Genomic DNA, 19,546 nt, shown 5'->3' with positions numbered 1-19,546 from the left:
TAAATACTTTTTCTGCTTTATTTTATTACTATTTTTTTCGACAATGTTTAAAGAAAATAAATAACTATCATTTCAACGTCTGTTCTACTTCTGAAACTTTTGCATTCATTAAAGATTGCTTCTACATCTTTTTAAATTATTGCATTACAATTTTACCTACGTAATTTTTCAATTTAATTTGAAAATTTAAATCTAAAGTGTGTATTTTATTCGTCAACGATGCAGATCGCAAGTTACAAGTGTATACGCTAACTAGCATCACTTTGGGTGGTAGAAAGAAAACTGTGAGACTTGAAAACATTGTTTACTTTATTGTATACTCTTTTCATTCGCGTAGTAGGTACATATCAGCATCTAAGATGCTTTTCACCGTATAGTCGATCGAAACCCCTGCGAATCCATTATTCTCCCCCAATTTCTTACTTTCATTATCTTTCACTCGTACTCTCTTATTCTTCACGCTTCTTCTCATTTCGTCTCTTGCTCTCACTCTCTCACGCACACTCACACACTCTAACAACGTCGTAAGTCACACCTCTCCTATAATTATCGCCGCTTTCTAAATAACCATTCGCACGGTTCCTCGCGTTCATAGATAAATAAATTATAGGCTAGTATGTACAAGATCTTAATAGAATTTCTTCTCTTACGTAATAGTCATTTGTCACTTAACAGATTTATTCACCTTGTAAAGACTCTAGAATTATTGAGCTTGGTCTGGTCAGTATACGTCACATATTCCCATTAAGGTTTGTCGTTTCAATTAAATTATATGCGTGTTGTATGTTTGTGTGTGTGTGTGTATATATATAATACACCACTTTCCTCGAAATTATTTTACTCGTTACTTCGTGGCGCCGAATATGTATCCTCTGTTCGATTGTGGTGCAGCTTTTCAGAAATGTAAATGATCGTGGGAGGGGTTCGAGAGGGGAGGAGGAGGAGGAGGAGGAGGAGGAGGATCGGGAGGGGAATTAAAAATTGCGCAAATTTTAGATCTACGGAAAATTTGCAGAATTCTTAAGTAACGTTTCGATATCGCGAAATTAAAATCGTTCGTTTATATGTATGTACATTTCTTGGAATTATCTGTGTACGTGTGTGTGTTTAAGTATTCGTATATGTGTGTGGATATACATTTTTGTAAGAACATATCCATAATTATTTGAATTTATAGAAGTACGTGTTGGTCTGCAAATGAAAGTTTGTATCGAGTTATAAATGAAACGCTATGAAAGGGAGTGACAAATAATTCGTAATTACCGTGTCGAATAAATTAGGAAATAATTATATCGCGATCGAATAAATTTTCGATGGAAATCTAGCGCGGAATGAGAGCTTAAATTTACCGGTTAATGTTCGTCTGGTGTACACGGTTACATATTGAGATAGGTGCTTACGTTTTAATTCTAAACATTCCAAGTATAATATCCTCTCAGGCACCTGTGATTATTTACAATTCAAGGGCTGAATAATTTAAATAAAGTATCCCACGGGAGTAAATAAAAATTGCACAGTTCGATAATGAAACTGCACAACTGTATGTAAGTACAGGTACACAAGAGGAAAAAATTCCTTTATTAAAATGAAAAAGAATCGTTGACTTTGATGTAGAAAATAAATAGAGTTATGTCTTTTTATTTTAGAATGAATGCAATTGAATCTTATAGTAAATAAAGTAAATTTAATTAACTCTAATAATTAACTTCAAGAAACTTGGCCTACCTCTACTCGATTTGTTTTTGCAATTAAGAGGATAACTGTACGTAGCTACTTATTGTGCATATTTAATGGTAGGGAAACTTAATCGATTGTTCTAGTCGAAATTGTAATCTACTATTTGCGCATGGACAGGAGAAATTTGTTTCGGAAATCAGTAAATTCTAACAGTTGTGAGAAAGGAAGGGACAGGGACAATTAATTGTAATAATTATTCGCAATACTGTCTCGAAATATTGATTAAATCCACGAGCAAATCACTTTATGGAAATTAAATATCGCCTCCTATTGTTTTTACGTTGTGTATACTGAACATAACAAATTCAAAATATTAATAACAATTGGATTACCTGAAAATGACCGATATCAATCACAATTAGCGCTATCGAAGGATAACCAGAGGAGTATTAATATAAAATAATCGTCATTTGTACCATGCACGCGATATCTCACGAGGTAATAACATTTCTATAGGATCTCTTGTAACTTGCAATATAAACAAAAAAAAAGGGATAATTCTCTTTTAAATAACAAGACAGAAATGGGAATTAAAATACTTCCCAAACAGATTTCGAAATATTTAATTCCAGGAAAGATTGAATCTTGAAAATTGAATAGTGAAAATTTAATTTTAAAGTTATTCTTAAGTAACCAGATTGAATTAATTTTGGTGGAACTTTTTTGGAAAATTCGATTACACGAAGAATAGTGCAAATTGTTTAAAATTTAAAAGAAATAGATTGAATCACAGTTGCAGCATTTTAAAGTCTGTTCGAACGTAAATAATTGACGACTGAATCAGTGTTATCAGAACTTACACTTCCTGACCTTATCGTAATACTCGTAAATAAATAATGACCCGTCCGGTTGGAATTCCAACGAAACTTTGTAATATTTCAATGGATCAACTTGGAACTAAAAATTTTGTTCAACGTTTTCCATCAATTTTTTAATAACGTATCACTCTTTTTTCGATTATATCACGAATTACAGGACACCCTGTACAGCCGCGAGGTTGGAAATTTTCGGTATTACTTAATTAATTTCGGGGAACTGTTGAACCCTTTGACATCTGGCCCTTTACGGATGTTAAATGGAATGTTATCGACAGAATCGAAGGCAGAAGGCGGACAATCAATTTTCAAAACGAAACACGATGAATGTAGACTCGTTAATACACGTCGCGTTAACATTCAGAAATATTTTGCATCTTCGTTTCTCGATAACAGTAGTTTGAAAGGATTTGTAATTTATTAGCTTTAGTTAAGTCTTTATAATAGATATGAGTATCTAAATATAAGTTTAAATCACTATGAACTTTAGAATTGGGGAAGAGAAAATCATATGGTTACTCACTAGACACGTTACAAGTATACCGTAGTTTAATTTCACTTTTTGGAATCATTGGAGTCCCTTTATCGAACCAAGAAGAATTTAGCAATTGGAAAATTTTAACATCGTTTCAGATGAAGTAAATGTGGAAGTTACCTAAAGATGAATGAAAAGAGGTGATTATCGATGGTAAAAAATTATTAGAATTACATCTTGAGAAAAAAAGAGATTGTTATATGCAGAGAAAGAGAAGGCGAATCAATTGTAAATTATAGTCAGGTCATTTCATGTCGAATTGATTGATTTCTGTGTTGAAGGTCAGGGATACTGATTAAGTCGAAATATGTTGTTGTCTACGTAAAATTAGAAGTTAGCATAGATTTGTAATATTTGTAATATTTTCAGTGCCTCAGTTCGAATATAATTCGTTTAATCGGATTATTTTAACATATTAGAGATGTGTGCTTTCTCTTTTCATTCTTTTTTATTTATCTAGAAGTCGGGGACAGCTAGTAGTATATAATATTTTTAGATTCGATTATTTCGAACAAAGTTTTATTATACGATCATCCTGTACTTTTTACCAAACACAAATTTTGAAGATCGATGACTTAAACTTCCCCTAATTTCACGGGTGCTTCAACATATTTCGCTTCCACCTCGTAATCTCCATCTAGAACCAAGGAAGGTCAAATTGCAATGTGAAATGTATTCGGGAAAGCACGCACAAAACAGCGAAATTGAATGCATTTTTTCATAAACTGAAACTGTAAAGATCGGTGACTTAAGCTTCCCTTAATTTCACGCGCGCTACGACATATTTCGATTCCACCTTCGCAATCTCGATTTTGGAACAAGGACAAATGATCGATTCGAGTACGGAGCGAGACTCGACGCTCAGGGGTCATAGAAAAGGAACAATCTTCCCGACAAGACAAGATTACATCATAGTCTCGCTACAACTGGTCAAACTATCGAAGTCTAACTGCAAGTAAGGGCAATCGTTTTCGCAAAAAGCTGCAGTACCGGCGGCAGCCGGCCCGTTGCACCATCCCTCGGGGTGCAAGGTGTTCGTGAGGTAACACAGCACGTCTAGGATCTCGTTAATGCGCTAGGAACCAGGGCTGGAGTTTTCGCTGCTCCTCCGTCTGGACTCGAGTTCCTGAGCGAGCATCGCCACTTCCCAGTTATTGTGACCGTCCTGGTTCACCTCCTCTTCGTCGTCCTCATCGTTCCCGCTGTCGTTCCTCCCGGCCCTGTCCTCCAGCTCGTCCTCCGATCTGCTGCTGTCGCTGTTCGATTCCAGGTCGATCGCCACGTCGCCCTTCCACAGACTCTGAGGAACGATCGAGCTGGGCAACTCCTGGAGCTCCAGCGTCTCCTCTTCGGAGTGCTCCTCCCAGGACCTCCTGTTGTGCGAGGCGGACTCCGTGGACGGCGACGACCGCTTGTAATGCGAACGAGTGGTCAGGACTGTGTCCACAGAGCCGTCCCTCATGAAAGGATGATCCTCGCGGTCGTCGTCCAAATCCTCTTCCAACGATGCGTCGTGCTCCGTGCTGTCCCCCAGAGACTCGTCGGCGTTCTGCGACTCTCGTTGCTCCAGCTCCTGTATCCTCGTCTGGAGCTGAGATATTATCTCGTCTCGTTTGCGAATCTCGAGTTCCAGCGACGTGAATTGCCGCTCGAATTTCGACTGGATGTCCTCCTGAAAGTTTTTCTGCTGTAACGGTGGAGTTAATTGCGAAAGTTTCGCTCTTAAGAAACCCGAACGTGTCAATTGACAGCTTACGATTAGATAACTGTTTCTTTTCTTGGTAGTTTCAGTTAAGCATTAGATTAACACGTTGATCGCCATGTCACCCACATGTGGGTGACAGTGCTTTCCACTGAAGAACTAACGAAATTAATTCCGAATGTCAAGCATCAAAGGAAATGAATTTAAACTAAATTCATGAATTTTGATGAAATTACAAGAATAAATACGACGATAAATGTTTGATTATGCAGTCTCCGATAGTTTAAATAATATTTCATTTTAGTAGAAACTTTGAAGAATATTTGTCTGGAAGTCAACGTGTTAAGCATTGCGTAAGTAATTGCTAGTAAATTAATTATTCAGGATAATCACGTCAGCAAAATAAAATTTATGTTTACACTCCTGTACTGCTCGCAGTTTTATCGTATGTGCTAAAACGAAATATGTGTTAATGAAAAAAAAAAAGTATTTATTATAACTAGGTATTGAAACGAGATGATTAAGCATCGTGTAAATATTAGTGAACGAATTGTTCCAAATGAGGTTTGTAAATCGTACGAACCTTCGTGTAACGATTCCTCTATTCTTCCAAAGATCGATTTTATCTTCACGTAAAATTAACTTGCCAATTCACGTTGCTCGCGACGTTAATTGACAAGCATCACGTTTACAAGATACACAGGTGCAAATTGATCCACGTGGGAAGTCACAGAACGCGGGTGTCGCTAGTCTGGTGGCGCAGGCGAACGAGAAATGTATTTACTGATTTGTAAACAGAACTTGCTATGCAAATCGAACGCGTATATACGTGTTTAGGGAGCTAAGATCTCGCAAACGGTGCGTGCGAGGGAAGTTCGCGTGAACTGTTCCAAAGTCGGCGATGTCTTCGGGGGAAATTACTTCGGACTGGGAAATCTCGGGGAACTTTCCTTGAAATTCGCTTCTTGAAAGCGTGTATTGAAAATCGTTTGGCGACTTACAAAAGCGAATTGTATCACAATTATTACAAACGTAATTATAAATATTGATGCAATTCGATTTTATGTACAAATAAATTCAATGTTAATTATTGGCCTTGAAAGGATGTGAAATTTTGTTTGACGTAAGGACTATTGTAATAGACGAAGGAAAAATAATTTATTGCCTTGTCATGTTTGGGTATATGATTTTGGAGTTCTTCAAAAAATATTATATAGTCTTAAACGCAAACAAAAATGAATGGTAGCATAGCGATGATAGCATAAAATATACAAAAATGTTGAAACGACAAGAAAAACTTAAAAGTAAATTATTTGGTCAATGTGAAAGAAATTAAATTTCGTGTGAAATAAGGCTTTGTTAATTCCTGAAAATTGATGAAATATATTTTTTTACATCACTCTATGAAGAGCGTGTACTACTTGAATTCCCAATTCAACATTGAGAATGTCTACGCAGAATAAAATTTAAAATTGCCCGTGAAGTCGTTTGAGAGAAGAGAAAAATGACTCACGAGGCGACCCTTGATGACTTCCTTGATACCAGACACCAGCTCCCCTACGTATTCCTCTTCTCGTGGCCGAGATACCATTTGCAGGATACCTCCGCTGCCCAAAGGACGGAAACTGAGTTTATTGGGCGGTGGCAGTGAGGCCTGCTCTTGGGAGTCGGGCAACTGAGACCCAAGTGGATAATTCCCCGGGATCTGCTCGGACGGCGGGCTTTGCAGCGTATACTTATTAAACGTGACACTCTTCGAGAGCTTCGAGTGCCGCGCGGCGTAACCTTCTATAGTTGGAGCCCTCATCAACTTCCTCAGTTCGGCAGTGGCAGCCTCGCGATCCAGAGTGCTCGTCGACGTCTCGGAACTACCCGTTCTGCTGCTGGCCGACAGGTTCTTCAGGATGCTCTTCAAGTTCCGCCTTTCCAGAGTCTCGTTCTCCGGAGACAGCTGATCCATTGGCGACGAGGAAGATCGACGACTCTGGAAGAATTGGTATCGCGGTGCAATAGAAGAAGAAGAAGTTTAATTTATGATTTCAACTTGTTTCGAGCGGGCTTTCAGGTTTCAAGTGGATTTTCAGAGGCTTCGGAAGGAGGATACTTGGAGGAAAAGGAAATTTTTGTTCTCGAGATGTTTGAAGCTTTGTAATTCAAGTTTTTAGCTTGTTGAATTTTTAGGAAGGTGGTTTCCTCGAAAGAAAACTTTTGCTCCCAAAATATATAAAGCTATGTAATTCAAGTTTTCAACTTTTCTCAAGCAGGTGACTTTTGGATTTTAAATAAATATTGAAGTTTTAATAAGGTGGTCCTTGAAAGTGTCGAAGAAGAATTAATGTCTACATCTAATATTATAGGAATGCATTGAACTTGGTACTTGTAGGCCTAATTTCCCTCAGTATCGTGCTCTCCATTATGAAGAACACTGATGTAGATGAAAATTCGATCCATTTTGTACCCCACGAAACCAATCAACTTCCCCCTCAAACATTTCAAAACATTCCTTATCAATAATTAACTGAGTGACTCGTCCCAAATTCTCCCCAATCTTCACCCTTCCAAACAATCACATTCACCTCACTAAATCGTAAGACCATTTTCCCTAAGAATAGCGTCGTCTACCCCAAAAACATAAATCTAGCAAAAAATCTCTTTATAGATCACTGGTACTCGTCACCACTAAGGAAAGAGCGGGAATTTTGTATGTTTAAGTTTATAAAGTGAACAAAATACCCCGGGAGTTCTGCCCTATAAAGGGTTAAATAGCCCATCGAAACCATCCACTTTCCACCTTCAAACATCCTACAACATTCCTTGCCAACAATTAACCGAATGACTCCTCAAAAATTCCCTCGAATTTCTCCACCCTTCCGAACAATTACCCCGACATCAAATCCTCTCCGAAGTCTTGGCAACTCGCCGTCCCCGCTGAAAACTCGGACAAAACTCCGTCAGCTCACGTACCTGGTTCAGTTTCTTCAATTTCCTGGCGTACTCGATGGCGCTGGCTTCCGAGTGACTTCTCGTCAAGTTCCCGTCGAACTCGAGCTCGGTGTTTTCGCCGCAGTCGAGGCTCGAACTTCGCACGGCCCTCTCGAGTTCCGCCAACTTCTGCCTCTCGTTGAGTATCTTGAGCTTCTTGACGAACGGCAGACCGCAGTATTCCGGCGATAGATCGTCCACGGACGCGTACATCTTCGTTTGTTGTCTGAGGTGCACCAGACTTTGCCTTATTTGCATCCGTCTGCTAGGAGGACTCCTTTGGGGTGAATTCTCTTTATTCGTCAACGACGCGTCTTTGAGCATTGCCCAGGGTTTCTTCACGTTGGTACCATTGATGTTCTCCGTGGAGGTCGTTGGTGGCTTCGTAGGTTGATCGAGGCTCACCTGTGTCGCACAAATACAGATACAGAATAAACATATTTATCTTAACGAATCTTTATCACGTAAAAACTATATTAATAATGATATCTGTGAGTGCGGCATGGAATCTGAAACAATACACCATGTATTAGGTTGTCCCAAAAGTTTCTTTCGCTTTATTAATAAGTAATACTGTTACAACATGAATATCTATGAAATTAGATTGTCTATTTCTATAAACACGACCATATAAAATAATTGAGTGCAACTCGCGAAAGAAACTTTCGGGACAACCTAATACTTTTCGAGTGTGGTTTATATAACGTACAAAGAACTTGAGAAATTCAATCCGATCTGAAATAGATTCAGTAAGGGAAAATACTTCCGATTTGCTGAGAATGAATAACGCGATAAATAAAAATATTTAACTACTTTAATAGGATTTTTATATTAGCGGAAAAACATACAAAGATATTGCGGCTCCAAAATTGACCGCAATACAAAGTAAGTTAGAGATACGATTAGTATTAAAAACGCCAAAGTAGATTAAGAAAAAGGACTGCTGAGGTAAGCAATACTAACAGTATTAATTTTAATAAAGAGTCTTTGAGAAGAAAATTTATATATATTTTAACATTTAATGTACCCCGAGAGAAAGTTATATTATATTATATTATTTTATAGCAAACCGTTTTTTATAATCTGTTATAGATAAATGGACGACTAAGAAAAAGTATTAGGGACGTTTGTAAGAACATGCAAGATGATTTTTCGGTGCAATAACTAATTTTAAAAAATAGTTAGGCACTTTAATAAACAAAAGCATCATACAATCCTTACCTGAGTCGACGGTTGCTTCGGTGGCAGTTTCAGAGTCGGTTTTGGCGACTGTTCCTTGACCTCTTCCGGTATGACGTTCTTGGGAAGCAGAGGTTCCTTCGTGAGCGCTTCTTTATCAGCCTGAGCCTCTTGCTCATTCTTGGCCTTCAACAATAGTATTCTCTGTAGGAAGGGCAGGTTCGGATTGGTCGGATTCTGAGCATCCGGAAGCGTTGGTTGGGGTTCAGGGACGTGAACAGGAGTTTCCATCAGGTTGCGTCGTTCCTCGCGCTCCTCCTTCTCCTTGAGCAGTCTCAGCCTGGCGAGCAGAGGCAGACCTGCTCCCAATGGCGACACAGGTGGTTCCTGGATGTTCGAAGCTGAAGGTTCTTGGCTGTCGTCGACTTTCTGCTGTCTCTTCAGTGTGGGCGCCTTTGGTGTCAGTGGTTGCAACTCGAGACTCTCCTCCGGCCTGGTGTTCCGTCTGCTTTTCCTCAATACGTTCTTCAGACCTTTCACGTCGCTCTTCAGCTTGTCCACGATCCTCTTCCCAGTGCTGTTGTCCGAGGAATCGTGACCAGGGGATGTTGGCTGTCGAGACGCTCTCGCGACCTTCTGTGCCTCCATCAGGCGCTTCCTGCCGAGGTTCTGGAGGATCTCCTGCGCTTCAGGGTAGTCCTTCATCGCTGCCAGGACGTCTTCTCGCGAGAGGCTGAATAGCTCAGAGTAACCTACCGAACGGACGTCGGCTGTGCGTCTGTAATTTACAGACGTGGCATTGATGGTTCATATTCATGATGGAATCTATCGGAGGAAGTAAATAATTTATAATTTAATTATATTGACGACTCGAAGTTTATTTCATTTTTTCTACGATAAACACCTGTTGTGAACACTCTATTGTGATGAGTGACGAGAGGGTCTTTGCTTTAGAATTATCGAGTGAAATATGTGTAGATCAATTTTTAATGACTGAGAACAGTGAAAGGTGAATATTTGTTTTTGTTGAATAAATGGAGGACATTCGTTGGAAATAAATATTTAACTAGAAGGATTTTATGTATATGTATAATATATAATTTTCAACGAATTAGCTGTGATTCTAAGGTATAAAGTTTCAGCACAAAGTAAAGCCGAGTACGGAACGACCTTTTGGCATGTTATTTCAAAAATGAGTTTCACGGTCATTAGGGAGGAAACAAGGACTAAGTGCACTACGTTCGAGGTAGATGCACCAGGGCGTGCAAGGATGAAGTGCCCTATATGCTTAAGGCACATTTGCGACTAACGTACGTAACTTCAGATTGTGTATAGTTCCTGGTCTGTTGCACTTTCTATTTCCAATAAATAAGGAGTTGTAATGATCGTTTCTTAATCTTCTCGTAGCCAAAGCGTGTTAATGAGTACGTGAAATGAGAAACATTTTAAATTAAATAGACATGAAAGGTCTAGCAAATTTAATTTAATCAAGGAAATTTCTTCAATTATCGTTATTACTGTTTATTTACTGGACAACTTACATGTTTGGAAGTTCTGGAAAGTTAGATAATTAATCGATAATTTCTTAAACAACATTGTCTATGATGTTTGTATATTAGTGCAAATTGGTTGTGAATGTTAAAGTTGATGTCGTTAAAAATTATCGAATGGATTGTATACTGTATATTATATACGTATGTTAAAATACACGTACGTATTACGTATGCATATTACTTGTCATATTTAGAAAGTATATAAAAATATACACAACTTTTACAATTAATAACAGATTAATTTTTGGTAAAAATGTTTGTAAAGTATAAAGTAGCTAAATTTTACAACATTGGTATCTAAGAATGGTAGACAGGACTTTTTCCTAGTCACGAATTGGATCGTTAATATTCGAAACTACGATGGGCTTCGCTAATTATTCCATTGTAGTTACAGGCTAACTATGCTCTACTTTAAATTCGTTATACTATTAGCTATTGCAATTGAATTAAGCCACTCGACTACGGTACAAAGTTTAAGGAAGTTCCTTCTCAGTTCATGACCCTTTACCAAAGAGGATTACTCGCTGATTGAAACATTGAGACAGGCAATGATTTTGCGAGTTAATATTTTAAAACTCTTTTTAAGTAATTTATCGATGCCACACGAAATAAGATTGTGAGCTTAAATTATAACAATCTTGCAGATAGAAGGCAAGAAGGAAACGATTATATTTATTGCGAATCTTTAAACTGCAAATATTCATGTATTAATGACAGATGTAAATATGTAAAAATACATCAAATATAAATAATAAAATATAGATCATAATATTTAGAAGACAAAGTATACTTCAGATTGTACTTATTACTGATCCTTAAACTGCAAATATTTATGTATTAATGACAGATGTAAATATGTAAAAATACATCAAATATAAATAGTAAAATATAGATCATAATATTTAGAAGATAAAGTACGCTTTAATTCGAGTTTCTGTTGTCGCATCAGTGTCAATAAAAATAAGAATTTGCATAAACATCCGCAGTCTATTGATCTTTCCCTGAACCAATAATTCAAGCAGGAAATTCCCTGTAGTCCTCGATACAATAACCAAATCTGAAATGGAAAACAATGCGTAAAATACATCGTGTCCGGAGGCAGAAAACGGCGAACAGGAAACTGGGGCGAGTTATATGTATGTCAGGGTTACGGAACGAGAAAAGTGAAAAAGGACAAAGTTGAAAGGTGGTTTTATTGATTCCATTCTTTGACCATTGCCGAGTTTTTCAACTGTGCATTTCCGGGGGACTTTCCGCTGTTTCAATTCGCAAATCGCATAAAGCTACAAACCATGCATACGACGCATACGCGGAACTTTCGCTCCGTTAATTCACTAAAAAACAAAATAACGAGATGGAGAAACAAATTTTTTTTTTAAGCCTCTCACTCGTTCATACCTGCACACGCATTTTTTTTCTCCTATGAAACACGTTGAAATTATTATATGAATTTAGAATTTCAGGTGATTACATCGAATAAATTTAACACGTTATTATCATATAAAATTGTTTAAAATTTAAGTGGGCGATTCTAGAATTAGAAATAAGGCAACGAACAGTCACTTACTTATTTAACCCGTCCAGATTGAGTATTCCAATTTCCCCGAAGAAATCCCCGGCCTTCATGGTAGTTAAAACTCGGCCCGTTTCGCTGATTACTTCTAAAATTCCGTCTGCTATTATGAACATTTCCCTGGCTACTTCGCCCTTCCTGCATATCGAGTCGCCTGGCGTGAATATGTAAGCCTTCATCTTCAGGACAAGATCGTGCAGAAACTCCGGTTGACACTCCTGAAAAAAACACAGGCTTCCTTAAAGTACACATTGACACGATACAGTAATTGACACTTGGTTAAAACTTGCGAACGTCGCTACAAAGTTAAAATTTTCTCGAGACTATTGGAGACGAGATAATTTAACATTTGTCGTAGTATTCAATTTTAACTTCGTCAACTTCACGAATTCTACCTTGATCTATTTTTATTATTGTTTCAAATTAATTTTTTTTGTTACTTAATGAAAAGTACCGTCACCAATTTCTGGGTGACGAGGCGTCCACTGCGCTAAAAGTGGATATTAAATATTCATGTCTTATCTAATAATTTGTTTTGATGGCATTGCAGAATAATTTGCGAAACATAAGCATTTAATAACACACGTGTTAGCTTCAGGACTTTCTCGCATTGGATTTTCCATTTTCTATCGCGCAACGATAAATTCTTCACCGATATCCTGCGAGCCATCGTAATCGTAATCGTAGCCACGTACGCAGCCATCGCAACGTTTGTTTTTCCTCTCCGTCAGAATCAGATACGGAATTTTACCGGGCTTTTCTCGTGTATCAAAACATCAAACGCTCTCGACTATCGCGCGTACGGAATTTCATAATCGAGAGCATCTCGCAGCGTAAATGCTCGATGGCTTTTTAAATCAACGTTACGCATTTTTCTCTTTTTGGGCAATCTAATTTCGTTTCCCGATGCACGACGATGTTTGCATAAAAATATTTAAAGAATTTCATTTGGCCACTTTGACTTGTCAAAGAAAATAAAATGTTACGTGTAAAAATTAATTTCGTGACCTTTTCCATTTAATTGTTTATTTTATAATCGAGAGCACTTCGTAGAGAAAATGCTCGATGGCTTTTTCAATTCACGTTTCTGTTTTTTTTTTGGGGGGCAATTTAATTTCGATTTCCAAACGCGATGCACGATGAAGTTTGCAAGAAACTATTTTACAAATTTTATTTGGCCACTTTGACTTGTCAAAGCAAAAAAAAAAAATGTGAAATTAGTAGAAATTAATTTGACGCCTTTACATTTAATCAGTTATAACTCTAGATTACAGGAGCATGACTACAGCAACCACAGTTTTGTATTCAATTGAGAAAAGTGACTTTAATACGCGTAATTGATAAATATCTTTAAATAGGTGCAAATGAGACGTCCATATATATACTGTTAATAATATGGCTGGTGCTATACCTATGGTCCCACGGTGCAGTTTAAATAGAAAATATTTACTAGCCATTTGGTTACATCTTCTAACATTTTTTTCGAGTGTTCGTTCGATTCGCCTTGTTCGTACTCGAGGGGTAAGCCGATTTAATAACGCACTGAAACGCGGTCTGGACTCAAATATTAATTCGCTCGAGCGCCTGAGAAGAAATATTTCCCTCGTGCACCTGTTTGCTCACTTAATACGGGCCGTGTGAAATATTAAAGGTGCGTTGAGATTTTTATGCGGCCCTTCCGACCTCCTACATCTGGATTTTACATCGCGATCGAAACACGGCTCGAGTGCTGCGGAAACGCGTGACACGTTACACGGAAATGGGATCAAATATTGGTATTATTTTATGTTGTAATTGTTAACGCGTGCAAATATTACTGGTTGATATCGAGAATATTTGGCAACCATGAAGCCAATGTCGATAGGGTTAGGATAGGACAGGGGTTGTCAGGCTCAGATATTAGGTGTAGAAATGAATTCTGAGCCTCTAAAAATAAACGTACCATTTATACTTCGGTTATCTACAGAATCTATTGAAATTTACTAGGATCAAACATCTCTGAGTATAAAAAGAACGAATGAGGGATGATTGAATTTTTGCTAGCACTTCTTTCGAACTTTAATCATTTATGAATAATTCTAATTCAAGTACACACGAGAACTACAAAACTGTATTTTAATAATCTGTTGAAAATGTTGGTCTTGGATGATTTAATCTTAAGTTATCGTGTTAATCATGGAAAAGAAAGAATAAATTTCTCTATATCAATGAAAAAAATTACTAAAATAAATAAGAAAAGAATTGTATTCGTTAGTTAAACGTGTCTACTATTATGTATAAAAGCAATGGCATTCCGCAATTGTTTGTTACGTAAAGTAAAAATTCTGAAGAAAGTCTTTTCCTCTCGCAGGCGTATGACAACAGTCCCTCGATTAATATAATAGTCTTAAAGAAATACGTTCGTTGTTCAAGCGTCGACAGATTCCACGCGACAGAGTATTTTCACGCATATTAACTGATGTGATCCAGCACGTAAAGTGACTAAAATTAGCAGCCCTCTTATCGATTCTTCGATGACGACCTTGCGGTTTCTGGTCTCGTACACTATATTGAGACGAGGGTTTCTTAGGGCATATTAGCGGATGTCATCTTCAAAGGTAAACAGAGCCACGCACGTTCACGCTTGTTAAATATAAATAGTTATCGGAAAACGAGGCGTGACGTAATTCATTCAGACACGCAACCCTTCCGTTTCCCTGTCCTTTTTTTTCCCTAGACAATCGTTCTTCTTGGTCCTTTTTTCTTCTCTATTCACTAGCTCCTAGTTCCCCATTCATGGCTACGATCGATGAGATCTTTTACAGATTGTTCAATAAATTAATATACAGTGGGTGTAGAATGTATTCGTACACCCGTTCAATTTCCCAAAAAACTTTTGTGTGAAATTGTAGTTTCTTAACTTTTTTTTTTTGTAATCAATGATATTTTACGTATTCTCGGAAGTCTCTAAGATAGATATAGTCCAAACAATATTTACTAGTTAATATAATTTGTGAAATTAACAAAAGAATGCGAAAAGTGGGTAAAAGTATAGAAGCAATAAGTATTTGTACGATTCTTATGACGAACCATTTACAGTAGAGTTTGTAATGTAAACACATTAATTTATTGCTCCGTATGAATTAGAAAACATCAAATTTCCAGTCAAGTACTTTTAAAAATGGCTGTAATAGAGGAATGGAAAAAGATCGCACTTATTATTAACTTCTAACTAATAATTTACTTAATTTAATGTTTAGAAGAGTTACAATAATTATAAAATCAAAAGGAAATCCCACGAACAAAGTATTATATACTTATAAATTAATGTAAATTTCTTTTTTTCTTAATGAAGTTTCAAAAATTAAACAGTTGTGCGAATACTTATTGCTTTAATATTTCTATCGATTAAATGGTTTTTTTTTTTTGTTAATTTCGTAACTTACATAAATAGCTATTTTTTTCTGTATTCTATCTATTCTAGAGATATCCGAGAATACGTAGAATGTCATTGTTTATAAAAAGTAAGTTAATAAATTACAATTTTACAGAGTTTTTTTGAAAATTGATCGGTGTACGAATACTTTCGACACCCACTGTACGAATTCTATACCAAGTCAAGAATTAATATATGTGGTTTTTAAATAATAAATTATAGACTATCCTCTCCCATTCTTCCAAGATATTCATCCCTGTTTGATCGACTGTTCCTTTACTTCGTGTGCTTGGAATCTACGTTTATTCCTTTCCCAGTATCGCATTTATTTTCCGATGAAACTCTGAAACAGAAGTTCGATGCTTGTCGAAGCCTCGAGTAAATGATATATTAAGAGTATAAAATTTCGCGGTTCTCGTTTGGCTTCGGTTGTCGAGCGCGAAAGGCGAGGAAATCTCAAGTGGGATTGAGAACTGGACTTCTAATATTTCCTCCCTTTGGCACTTTTCTTGCGTCTGTCGAAGATGACGTGGGATCGCCTCAGGATAATGGAAATTCTTCGGATATTATTTTCACGATGATGCCTGGCTCTCTTCCCTCTGGAGCGGAGGGATTTCCGATCTCCTTTTCGAGGCTCTTGTCGCATCCATTCCACGGTTTCTCGACTGTACTCGTGATAAACGAGCGGTTTTGCGGCGAACATGCTCCTGGATTCGAAAAAATTGCCATCTGCAACGCCTAATGCAGTGGCGTCGCCCCGGGGGCGTTCCTATAAAAATCACCCTCTATAAAATGTTCGCGGAGTGTTTTAGAGAATTACTTTTTGTAGAAACATTTATCTTCTTTAATTAAACGAAGATATCGCCATCTGCTTCACAAGGAAAGGAAGTATTCAACATAAACGAGGTATTCGTCTAGTACTTGCGTATGTTTTTAGTATTATTTCATTTGTAATGCTTTTATTAGTGTTATTACTATGCTTTTTTTTTTGTACAATGCTGTTTGGTATAATTTCACCATTTAAACAGGTATTGATTGCGAAAAGTAGTTGCGTCATTAATTGATTAATTCAAACATTTATGTAGCTGGCATCTTGAAAAATTTAATGTAAATTTGCAATGAATGAGATATTCTTGAATCTAGTCACATTCTCAACCTATTTAATTACCAATAATTTATTTTTATTAAAAATAACTGATACAGTGAACTGTGCAAAGCAGTTAACCTTTATCCACTGAAATTACCACGTTTAATTGATTAATTAAAATACCCATATCCTTTACATTTCGAAGAATTTAATGTAAATTTGCAATAAATACGATATTTTTCGATCCAATCATTTTCTCAACCTGGTAATTGATCATTTCGACTCTAATTTCGTGTAAAACTAGCATGGACACTTCTTTTCTTTTTCAGTTTTTTGTGCGGACAAGCTTTCTGCAATTACACACGAAGTTTGAGTAGGAGTAGATCCTTCCAGTGGATAAATTCGATCACACGAAAATTAACTAGAGGCGCCACAAAGCAGACCCATTACCGGACTAGTTGCCCCGGAGTCGTCGCGGCCAGTCATCCTCGAACATGCTGAATTGAACTAGAATTACCATTAAGGTGATCGATAAGCTCTCCGGATTGCGTGTATTTCAGCGACGATCTTATCTAGAGCGAAATGGACATCCCGGACAGATAAATGCATCAGAATGACGAGCGTCCTGAGAAATTGGTTTCTCAATTACAACTCAAGCTAACGTACAATATGTTGCATTTTGACGTATTTCCGTTTAATTGCGAGGATTAACATGATTTCTCTTATGCGGTATTCTCTGCATCGTTGTTAGCAATACAGTTATTTATAATTTGGCATTTAGAAAATATCTTAGAATAGGATAAGTAGAGTTGAAATAATTTGGATTTAACTTTAAATTATGTTTCCTCGTGAAAAGTTACAATTTTTAATTTATTTTCCAAAGAAGACACTTAAAATCAGTCAATAAATAAAAGCTTCGAAAAATAAATTTGTATATAAACTTCGTAAAATATGTTTCTATCGTCACAAAAAAATATCTAAAAATATTTATATTTTACAAGGATGCCCACACTAGAGATGAAAAATACCAATTATTTCCAGTTTATTGAGTTTTTTTCACGCATCCACGTTTATTCTTGCCTCCCTTTAAACACAATGGACAGTTCAACTGAAAAACGATGTTTTCATGATACAGTTGTCTGCGTATGTATTCAATTGCTTTGCGATCGAATATGAAACGTTAAAATTACGAGCGATATTAAACGTTAAAAGAGGAGCCCAGTTGCGTATTATGCCTCGCTTGGTGAATAATACACGTTATCAAACGACGTTCCAAATTCGTACAACGGGGATAGGTATCAAAAAAACACGAAGGTTATTTCGTTCGGAATTAATTTCTGTTTTTGCGTTCGAGATGCATTCGGTTAACTTTCCGCCATGGAAGCCAACGAACGTTTATCAAAAGTTACAACTCGAGCGATATGACTAGGGATATCGCATTATAAATTGCCTACGAAAGTTAGGAATAGTGTGAAAGTGTCTATAGTTTTGTAAAAAATTTGGGTAGGGAATAGAAATATGTAATAGATAATAAATAAAGGAGTGTTAGGATGAACAATTGCGTGTGATTCAAGTAACAGATATGTGAAGATAATTGTGATATAAAAATGTAATCAATAAAAATTTTGTTGTAAAGTTTGGAAACCCTTAGCACAGAGGTATTAATTATTCTATACCAATTTATATCTCATTAAGAATTATTCCGAATCGCCTAATAAAAAATGAATTTTTGGTGGGACTCCAATGAGTACGTCTCTTTAGTTTTTGTAAATAATATAATACGATGTTATCCGTCACGTAGCGTATGTATCGACCCCTACGCATTGACAATATAGTCATGAAAGGTGGAAAGAAGAATGAAGATAAGAAAAAGGAAAAGAGTAAAGCTAAGAGGCATGTCCTCATCGGGCAGAAATATCGTTCTTATTTGTTCTTCCTCTTCGATTCTGTCTGCAACGGAACGAACCACTACATCATCGAAACGATTGCCGAGAGCTCACCGATGTATCTTTCATCAGAAGGCATGAAAGCTCTATTTATTAAACCCCTGCACCGACCAAACTGATTTTCCAGTCAATTTTCCACTGCGAAAGGAAATTATCTTATACTCTTTCGACGATGTCCTTAGAAAAAATCGGTTTAGTATTATGAAAATTATGTTAATGCACCTTTGATGGGGATTGGGAGTAGCTTAAGTAAGGATTAGATTTAGATGATTTAGATGAATGAGAAGATGTAATGCTTCGAAGCTTTTCTATTACAAAAGAAAATTATTTTTCGGATGTAATTAAATTTTCCCGTATTAAGGAGAATAGTGAAAATTTAGTATGGGATGTCAGCCACGAATCAATAGTCGCGATGGAACTCCGTAGTGCTTTATATAGGATTGTGTCTACGATTTTCGAGAGAAAACCGGGAATTCGCCAATAATTCGTGGAATCGTCGCAATGCACCCCAACGTTTTGATTAAAAATATTTTCCTTCGAATCGAATGTCAGTATCGTCGTACGTCATCGTGCATTTTAAACATTATTTATTTCAGCGACCATGTGTCTGGATTTAGAACATTCCAGTCGAATCTCACTAGCCAGGTAACGTCTTCGATCAAAGTTATAGACAAGATATCAAGGTTTCATTAAATTTTCAAATATTAATAGAGGAAATGGTACAGAGCTGGTTCTATGAATTTTAATTTTTGAAGATGAAGGGGTGTATGTCCTAGATGTTATAAAATTCTGTACAAATCCTGAAACTATACCAAAACAATCATTAAAATTGATAGGGTCTTGTTACGAATATTTTTCATATTCACATTCATGTTCGTATTCATTATCATATTTTTCGGAACATACTCTAAATGTTATAAAATAATCTAAATATCCTAAGACTACCTTCAAACAATTATCGAATAATCGAAAAAATAAAAAATACTTCTTAGACAAATCTTTATATTGCAACTTTGCTGCTT

The 19,546-nt window shown here is 36.7% G+C and overlaps 1 protein-coding gene across 9 annotated transcripts in view; it reads right to left on the bottom strand.

The window, feature by feature from the left end:
* Positions 1-290: 290 nt before the first annotated feature.
* The window catches only part of LOC128890458 (uncharacterized), a 132,372-nt gene continuing 113,116 nt past the window's right edge, over positions 291-19,546 (bottom strand). For all 9 annotated transcript variants that reach the window (XM_054148943.1, XM_054148944.1, XM_054148946.1 and 6 more), the window contains 5 exons: positions 12,071-12,294; positions 8,993-9,728; positions 7,754-8,176; positions 6,303-6,773; positions 291-4,759 (listed from right to left, as the gene is read on the bottom strand). In XM_054148943.1, coding sequence (XP_054004918.1) covers positions 4,163-4,759; positions 6,303-6,773; positions 7,754-8,176; positions 8,993-9,728; positions 12,071-12,294 — 2,451 coding nt within the window. In that variant the 3' untranslated portion in view covers positions 291-4,162. The remainder of the gene's footprint in view (positions 4,760-6,302; positions 6,774-7,753; positions 8,177-8,992; positions 9,729-12,070; positions 12,295-19,546) is intronic.

The sequence above is a fragment of the Hylaeus anthracinus genome, unplaced genomic scaffold, assembly GCF_026225885.1.
Source record: "Hylaeus anthracinus isolate JK02 unplaced genomic scaffold, UHH_iyHylAnth1.0_haploid 12000, whole genome shotgun sequence".
In the NCBI taxonomy this organism is placed as follows: domain Eukaryota; kingdom Metazoa; phylum Arthropoda; class Insecta; order Hymenoptera; family Colletidae; genus Hylaeus; species Hylaeus anthracinus.
The sequence above is the reverse complement of the archived record's forward strand: the minus strand, read 5'-3'. Positions and strand labels throughout refer to the sequence as shown.